At 44.4% G+C, this 9,051-nt stretch overlaps 1 protein-coding gene across 2 annotated transcripts; it reads right to left on the bottom strand.

Annotated features, from left to right (window-relative positions):
* Positions 1-599: 599 nt before the first annotated feature.
* LOC124997966 (differentially expressed in FDCP 6 homolog) lies at positions 600-8,320 on the bottom strand. Of its 2 annotated transcripts, XM_047572058.1 has the most exons (12): positions 8,106-8,320; positions 6,336-6,476; positions 6,055-6,240; positions 5,124-5,351; positions 4,886-5,032; positions 3,848-3,901; positions 3,609-3,717; positions 3,232-3,530; positions 2,990-3,156; positions 2,529-2,727; positions 1,843-1,933; positions 600-1,525 (listed from the first exon to the last, which is right to left on the bottom strand). In XM_047572058.1, exons 1-12 carry the CDS (start codon positions 8,199-8,201, stop codon positions 1,329-1,331), a joined length of 1,914 nt encoding a protein of 637 aa, XP_047428014.1. In that variant the 5' UTR covers positions 8,202-8,320; the 3' UTR covers positions 600-1,328. The 2 variants fall into 2 exon arrangements, with proteins under 2 accessions (XP_047428014.1, XP_047428023.1); XM_047572067.1 differs by lacking the exon at positions 3,848-3,901 and having other exon boundaries at positions 8,106-8,318.
* Positions 8,321-9,051: the final 731 nt, after the last annotated feature.

Here is a 9,051-nt window from a genome sequence, read left to right as displayed (position 1 = left end):
TCCACTTCACAGCCAAGGGTCTGCATTTATAGGCTCATTTATTTAGAGCAGCTATATCAAAAAATACAATATAATCTCAACAAAGAAGGAAGTTAAAACAAACAACAACAAAAAAAAACGTCTACTTTCTATAGTTTTACAAAACATATATTTAAGTCTCTACATATTTATTCTTGATTTGTAGTTTGTGACTGTTACTGTACATTTAAAACATCTGAAAACTGCCTAATACAGTTCACATAATACAATATAATTAACGTGGGGCAGAAAAACAGACTAAAAGCTAAAAGACACAGGCTGAGAAAGTAATAGAAACAGAAAGTAGTTCTATATTATAAAATGTAATCCAGCCAGCCTGTAGTTTGCATAGTTTGTCAGGTGATGTCTCTGTTTGCTCTATATGCATCGTTGGCCTTTGCAAGCGAAAGGCGTCAAATTAGTCAGTGATGACACGTTTTCATTTCACAAAAGAGGCAGACTCAAATTCAAACCGAAGCGGATGTGCTGTTCGCAAATTCAGCAGTGTGGGCGTCACCTTCTTCCAGTCTTTGCCGTTTCTGTCGTAGCTGCTTCGGTGCTAATAATCAGGCGGCAGAATGTGATTCGCGTCTATAATGTATGACACTTTAATGTGAGTCGTTTGAAAATGCACGTTGCACATAATTTAACACGGTAAAGATACAAGTGGAAAACTGTTTACAGCATCAGTTCACTGAGTTTATTTACAGTAACGTTAGGTGACATTAGAAACAGGAAGTTTAATGAGACTCTGTCTCTGCACCACCTCTGTCTCTATTTCCTGTTGATCAGGAGTTAAAATGTGGTAAACCCTAAGAGTGAACCAACTTTCTACAACACAACACAAAAAAAAAAAAGCCACAAATTACATATGTAAAAATTAAACACTGGTGTGTGTCTATGTTACAAGGTTAAACGAACGAGCTTCATTTATGTGGATTTTAACATTTAAACACAACGACGAATCTTCAGCATCTCTCAGCTCATTTTCTTCGCGACGAGGTATCATTTACTGTATGTTCGGAACACTCCCCACTCAAGACGCAGCCAAAGCATTAGTTGAGCGGTGAATACAGCGAATTCTCATGAAACCGTCTGTGTTTTGAGGTCAGTGAATGCAACGTTTAACAGAAATGGTAGTACTGTCAATTCAGTTTTAAATGCAGATGTCCTGCTGCTTTCACGCGGTTCAGACATAAGATGACTGTCTCTTGCATTTCCTGTCAGAAAACCTCCTTCAGAGAAGATGTGACCTAAGCGAGCCCACCACCCCCACCACCCCCACCACCCCACCCCCCTGATTCATGTTTTTAGGGGATGTCCATTTCTCCGTTAGAGGCGTGGGAGTGACGTTTCTCAAGCTCACATCCCGCTCTGTTGTCGACGTTTTCTTTGCTCTCGTCGTCCTGATCCTCCGATCCCGATTTCCTCCTGAGGCGCAGGCCGGGGTCTCTCTGCGTCGGGATCTGGAAGCTCGAGAAGGAGCTTCCCAACGACGGTCTCTTCTCTGGAAACGAGAAGCAGGCGATTAGAAATCAGAATGTGGACGTCCGACAAGGTGGAAAAAAAAAAGAAAAAAAAAAGGGAGGGAGTTCACAGGTCACGAAAAAGTATTAAATTTAAGGAAGTGTAACGAGAATGTGGTATGACACATTTGTTTTTCCTCCCAAGAGCACACCGCAATATTCATTCTAATAAAATGCAAACATCAGCCCTTGGACCTCCCTTAAAATCTGTGAACTTCTGTATGATCTGAGGTGACAACAACAAAAGTGCGGTTTCTCCGGTGGTGCTCTTTAAATGCTACGAACACGGGACACATACCGCCCGGTCCGATCGGTCGCATCAGCCTGTTCATCTGGACGTTCCAGTGTTTGACGTTGGTGCTCGCCTGGCGAAGCTTCCTCTGGGCGGCCTGTCGGACAAATAAAAAAGAGCAGCTCCTTTAAAGGCGTGTTCCCTACGAGCATCAGGTATTGCGAAATAAACAAGCTGATAAACAAGCATGGGTACACGCGTCATCCATAAAAGATACATTTTGGGTGAAGACTTTTGCAATTTCTAACTTAATGAAGTATGGTCAAGTTTGGCGAATTGAAAGCTCCAGAGAAATTAGGGTTGAGACACTACGGTATGTTACATTATGAACATTAAAAACAGGATGTGTCGTCACTTTTAAGTTAAACCTGTGTGTTTTCCTTTGTGGCTGAGGTAATGCGTCTGTCTCCAATTAATGTGAATTGTGTATCGTACTGTCATATCTATTCTGAGCAGCCAGGAATCTCACACTGACCTCATCAAAAACATCCCCGAGTGACTTAATTTTCTCATTTGAGTCACTTTTTATTTCCCCTTGCCATCTGTGGCACCAGGTGTAAAGCCTCTGTCCAAGACGTGCGGCTGAAGTGTCACCACTCATTGTTATGGCCTCACGAAACGAGCTTTAGTAGCGCGCTGTAGCTCAGGTGTCCCGTCGGCCGACTGCTTTTGCTGCGCGTTTGTTTACTCACCACCACGTCCTGGTCGACCCTGTGCCGGTTTGCGCGGACCTCCTCCAGCTGCCTCTGCGCCTCGTCCAGGGCCCGAGACTTGACCTCCATTTCCTGTTTGAGCTCCTGCTTCTCCCTCTGCGTCTTCAGGATGTACTCCTCCTGTTCCTCCTGCAGGGCCATCAGGGCCTTCATTTTCTCCTCCTCCTCGGCCAGTAACCTGCGGGCAGGCGAGAACGTGGTTGAGTGGCGCCGTCCCAGACTCCCCATTGTTTGCGGTCTGGTGAGACGTTTTGTGCGACCAGTCCACATAAACGTGCACGGCGACGCATTAATCGGGGTGACAGCAGCGTTTGACAACTTCCTCTGCTTGCATGTCAACTTCCCCAGGAACATAACGCAACATGAACTAAGTCGAGTGGTTCACGCAGGCTCATGTTTGCTCCCTACTCACAGCTAAAATCTGCTCGGTTCTACTTTACCCTGCTTGAGCGTAGCGGAAGGCCTCCTCATCCAGCCTGGCTTTAATCTCCTGCTGCAGCGCCTCCTCCAGTCGCTTCTGCATCTCCTCCAGCTCCTGGATCCTCTTCCTCTGCCTCTCTGCCTCCTCCTCCTTCAGAGCCATCTCTGCCTGCATGCTGACCCGGGCCTTGAGACACAGACAAAAGAATGAGCACACGTCGTTCTGCGTTTTTAAATCTTTTCTTCACCCTCGCCGCCTCACCTCCTCGGCCTCACGGAGCTGGACCTCGAGGGCGCGCTGGAGCTGTTCGTGCTGCTGGCGCCTCCTCTGCTCGTCCTGCTCCAGGAGGGACTGGGCCTGCTTCTGCGCCTCCTTCAGGAGGTCCAGCTCGGCCAGCTTCCGCTCCCGCTCCTCCTGCAGGGCCCGCAGCCTCTGCAGCTCCTCCTCCTTCGCCTGTCGCCGTTTCTCCCGCTGCTCGCGCTGCTCCCGCCGCTTCAGCTTCAGGTCTTTGTGGAGGGACTTCTTCCCCTCCACGTGCAGCCGGATGGCCGTCTGAATGGCTGCGGAGAAGACGACATTCAACGCGCTGATAGACACGGGCTTTTGCAAAGATAAGACTCGCGTGAGCCTCCTCTGACCTGTGGTCCACTCTTGTCTCTGTTTGGTGTCTGAGGCGCTCATTTCGTAAGTCTTCGAGAGGGTTTTCAGACAAAACATGCACCTCTTCCCATCTCGGTCCGGCAGCACCTGTTCAAACAGGGAACGCTCGTTTTTATAAACATCAGGTCACCGCGAGGTGTTTTCAACTTTAGTGCATTTGTTGTGACTATTTCTTAAACATACAGTGATATGGAGGGGAATAAAACATTGAACTCACTGCCTTTTTGATCCATTTTGAAACACCAAACAATATCTGACCATCGTCTACATCCTATAATAAAGCATGGTTTTAGAACGTTTGCTTGTTTTTCACCCGGAGGTGCAGTGCTGCATGTTTATCATGACTGGTTTTGGTTCTGTGTTGCATTGACGGGCACTACTTGAGAAACCCCCCCTCATCCATCCCCCCAGCTCCGGGCTTTAACTTTCAGAGAGGCTCTTTCATGAGTGAGGCTCGAAGACTAATCAGTTCAGTTCACTTGAGCTCTGTGAGATTTGTGGGGAAATCTGGTTGTGAATGTGGAACAAGGCAACACTCAGTTATGACCGTTGCTCTTTTTTTTACAAAGCTTGTTTGGGTTTCGACACAGAAATACCGTACGAAACTGTGTCTTCGTTAGAGGGGAAAATGACAACAAGAAATGGTAGCGAGAAAAGGAAGTTTCTTCTAATTGTCCAGCTGGACGGGGAGTGGTTTGAATATTTTATGAGACAGTGGCCTGCTCTATGGTCGCACCCATGGTGAATTATTCTGCTTATTTACAGGAACAACATTATACAGCATTAAACGTGTCAAGTAATTGCATCCCATGAAGAAAACTTTTTTAATCTTTTCTTCTCTACTTGTTTTTTTTCCTCATTATAATTCATTCTTAATAACTTATGTAAAGATTATTTGTACCAGCCTAATTGAGATTAGTTGCTCTGTCATAAAGGGAGAGTGTTCCAATTTTGTTCTTGGTCAAGATAACCGTAAGATAATAAATTATTCAGCCCTGTAGTCATTTCATTTTACAGTAAATACTTTCACAAGAAAAACTGCAGGTGAGATCATTTAAACGCCTTTGAATTGTTTTTTGGCCCCTTCAGTTTCATCTCATGGAACCTAGGGAGAGTCCCCACTACAGCTTCAGAACCACCGGGGGTGTTTCGACTCAGTAGAGAAAAACAAGTGAGTGACATGTGCTTCTCCTGTGGATGAACCGCCTTGTGGGGCCTGTTCCTTCCAGTGTGCAGCTCATCTCCACCTGCTTACCTCCACGCAGCAGTTCCCATCCAGGGCTATGTTGCCTTGGCAGTCCTTGCGGTCCTCCCCGGTGTAGTAAGACAAGTTGCTGGGCCTTAGGGTGAACCAGCGCTCCTTCCAGTTTCTCCTCAGCTGGCCTTTTTTCCACAGATAACCCTGCATGCGTATACACGTACACCATCACCGACACGAAGCGGAGCATGTCAACAACCAAAAGCGGACCTCGGGTGGCGGATCGGTCTCCTACCTCTTTCAGGACATCGCCAACTATCTCCCTGTACACTTCTTCGATGGCCATGCTGATAATACTCTTATCGATTCCTCTGGTTACTTTTCCAGAGTTCATCATCTCCAGAAAAACCCAGACGGTGATGCCGCTCTGCTGCACCGAATCCTGAGAGAAGAAGTCCTCTAACTCCACACAGTTGAACTCAATGCTCATACACATGCATACCTTCTTGAGGAGGTACTCCACCTGCAGAGGAGTGGAACGAATTATTAGCATTTAAAATCAACTTAATTTAAGTGAATTTCCTCTGAATGGCTTCACTGCAGGGCTTTTCATAATATGTTTTTTTTAAGGTATTCAATTTATTTTGTAGGTTCCGTCTCATTAAAAATGATATTCAATCACACAAACTGTAACTTGATTCACCTGTGTTGTTTTACAACTAAATCTATGTTAGTAACAGTATTTACCACACTTTACACCACAGCTCTCTACACACTACAGAGGCCACTGTGTGAGACCAAAATAAAAGTGGATAATGTTTTCTTAAACTCTGTGTGTGACAGAAACTGCTCTGCCCTTGAAATTTGGGGCTTTCGCTTGGCAGTGGCTGAGAAAAAAAGAAAAAAACACAACAGGAAACCAAAACGAGACTTTGCAAGTGAGAAACAAGCCCACAGTGCAGCTTGAAAAGAGCACCGTGTTCCATGATGGCAAGAAACAAAGTTTCAGCAGGCGTAAAAAAAAAAAAAATCCAGCAGCGTTTTTAGGTCAAAGAGCAAAGTGAGAAATATACGCAACAACAGTGACAAACAACATGGATAAATTTAGAATCTACTATAATAATAACAAGAACAATATACTTTTTTTTACCAGATAAATTCTTTCATTAGTCCATATTCTAGCAGTTTAGTCACTGTTATAAATGAAAATAAAACTCTACACGCACCTCATCAGGAACCATAACCAGAGGGTACTTGTCTTCGGAAAGGAAATTAAAAAGGCACCACAGCCGAAAAGCGTCTTTGTCTGGCAGAATGGTGCTGCTGCTTCTGTCTGGCTGATAGTTTTTCTTTGCCGTAAGAGTCCAACAGAGCTCATCTACGTTTTCCTTAATAAAAGAGCCTTCGATAACCTGCGAAAAGGGAAAAAAATGAACAGCTTAAAATAAAATAACCCCTGGATTAGATTACGCTTTTGATTGTGTGAAACCGTAAGTGCCGTTATCACCTTATCCAGGATATATTTGTTGAGGTAGGGCATGTAACCCTGGCTGGACACTGGGCCGTCGTCATCGTCCCTGAAGTGCTCCTCCAAAGCCACCGGGTCGTGCGGGATGGACAGGACTGTGCACAGGTTGTGAGACAACACCTGAAAAGCCACAATGTAAAAGACAAGAGCTAAATCGCAGTTTGGGATTAAACTTCTCTGCATCTATTCGTTTAGTGTGTGAATCGGAAACAAACCAATAAGAAAAAGCAGAGCTGTAAAAAAAAAACAACACGTCTGCGTGCACATTCATGCAAGTGTAAAAACTGTTGTGAGGCCAGAGTGACTGAGCAAAATTATCAAGAGAACACGGCGTAGTAAACTGTTTCAGACATAGTCAATGGTTCGTTAAAAGAGCTGAGATGTTTAAAAAGCTGGGGTTTTGAATTCCTGCTGCAAAAAACACATCGGTATCCATATCCATGAGTGTAAAAACAGTTGCAAGGAGGAAAACATGTCAGAGTAAACCATTTCAGACGAAGACAATGATTTGTTGGTGGGATTAAAAGGTAAATAAATCTACCACACTTCATTTACAGCATGCACGTTAGTTCTCAAAGGGTTTCGCAGTTGACAGAAAAATAAGAAATGGAAAACAAAAATATTAAGAGATATGCGGCAGAACTGTGAATAAAAACGTCTATAAATGCATAATACATAAAGGCAACCAAGAATTTAAAAACTCCACAATCGACGTAAACTAGTAAGTGTAATCAGTGTCAAAAAGGTGTTACGCAACACACCTTTCCTCCTTATTGAACTTGTTCAGTGCAACATCTTGAAATTTCTGATGCATACCATCAGATAACCACAGGCTCTCTGTGTTGAGCCATAACCACATCCTGTCTCCAGTCTCCAGTGCTCTACAACATCTGCCACGGCATGCAAACTGCTCACTATTTAGCAGGCCAACGTGGTGCCTGCACCCGGGCTGAATCCACGGAGGGGGATAAGCCGAGTCATGAGGGCTGACTGACCCGCGATCCAGGAGCGCCGGGGCAGCAGCAGAACGCTGCAGGAAACGTGGAGGTGGCTGGAAATTGAGTCTGAGCCACGGCAAGTCACATAACAATGAGATCAACAAAAGTACAGTGGCCTCGTTGAAGCCCCGTAGCGAGAGACAGCCATCACCAGCATGTTTCCACTTTGTCCGCGCTCTCGTTGCAACAATGTTCTTTTGACGTAGATGGGCTCGTGCTGTGAACATACTCTATTCAACAGGCTGTTCTCTGGGCCGGTCCAGTGCCAGAGGGCCCTTTGCACTACAAGCTGCTGCATCGCGGCCCAGTGTGAGCACAGCTTGGTGATGAGGGCTCCTATTCACATACAGACTCTTGTGCTGCTACCAGACAGAGGTGTATATTGTGTCCCCTTCCAGCAGTGAAAGCATTTCACTCGACATACAGGGAACAAATTTGTTCCTTGTTGAGCAGTATGTTATTCAAAACAGAACTTCACACAGGAAATATTGATGATGATATGCAATATCAGATCGTGTGCGCTCTTATTTCCTGAAGTGCAGACTCACACGACTACCGAGCACACAGCAAAGTACTTGGGACATTTTTGTGTGGTAAGAATTTGAAACACTTATAATCTCCTTCTCTGTCGGCCTACAATGTGAGCTGGCGCGTGGAGACGAGAGAAAACGGTAAAAAAAAAAAAAAGTGTCCTCAAGCAAAATGAAGTTTCCTCAAGTCTCATCTTCTAGGTTCAGGTCCCTCCACTCACCTTCAGCTGAGACTTGGACACCTTCCCACTCCTCTCCAGATCCAGGGCCGTGAAACCGTACCAGATGGACTTGAGCAGCTCAGAGCGCAGGTCCATGTCTACAGCAGCGATATTTACTGGTTTCCTCCTTTACGTCTCTTCTTCTTCCCTCTGTCGTTGACACGGGGCCCCTGGGTGACAGGCAGACACCCACGCTGTGTTGCTGCTGTCTGACAATCCTGGGGCTTTACCAGCCTGCAGGCAGCGACACCTGCTGGACGTGGTGACGGGCAAAAGGGGAGGGAGGGTCTGATTCTTTACATCCTGGGATCCTGCCATCCAGTGGTAGAAAACTAAATAAATAAATGCCATGACGTAAAAAATACTAAATTAAATTGAGCACAAATCATATGTTATTTGTTATTATATATTAAGACTTGCACTGTTATTAGTGTGACACTGTTATATTATTATTTTTATTTATTTATTTAATTATTAATGTTATTGCAGGTCGACATGGGAGTATTTTAAACGTATGTTCAATAAAAATGTTATTAATAGTTGTGTAATATGCAAACTTGTAGAGTGTCTTTTGTTTATTTACCTTTGGTCGTTGGGTCTAATTTCAGCTGATTAGCAGTTGGCTAAATTAGAAATTAGCTTAACGTTGCATTAGCTCGGGTTTGCTCGTCTCTTACGGTAAAAATTGTATGTAAACAGTATTTTATGCATGTTATCATTTAGAAGTTATCCGACAACTATGCTCTGACCTTTATTGTGTGTGTGAACTTTTCATTAATTGTGTAGAAAAATAAAAATAAATTTTTTATCATTAATTGTTTTTCACCTGTTTTTGTTCCAGCATTCAGCTGTGCAACTCTCAAATCTCGCGAGACGTCTGAATCTGAAATCAACACGTTTTAGGGAGACATCAGATTAAATATTGAAATAACGCAAATCATTTATA

The sequence above is a fragment of the Mugil cephalus genome, chromosome 1 (genome assembly GCF_022458985.1).
Source record: "Mugil cephalus isolate CIBA_MC_2020 chromosome 1, CIBA_Mcephalus_1.1, whole genome shotgun sequence".
Taxonomy (NCBI): Eukaryota; Metazoa; Chordata; class Actinopteri; order Mugiliformes; family Mugilidae; genus Mugil; species Mugil cephalus.
This window is presented reverse-complemented; position numbering and strand designations above follow the sequence as displayed.

Coding starts and splice junctions, on each gene's coding strand:
- LOC124997966 (XM_047572058.1), bottom strand. CDS start 8,201: ATGGACCTGCGCTCTGAGCTGCTCAAGTCCATCTGGTACGGTTTCACG. Junction 6,477..8,105: donor TGTCCAAGTCTCAGCTGAAG/GTGAGTGGAGGG, acceptor GTGGCTTTTCAG/GTGTTGTCTCACAACCTGTG. Junction 1,526..1,842: donor GCGACCGATCGGACCGGGCG/GTATGTGTCCCG, acceptor TCTCGTTTCCAG/AGAAGAGACCGTCGTTGGGA.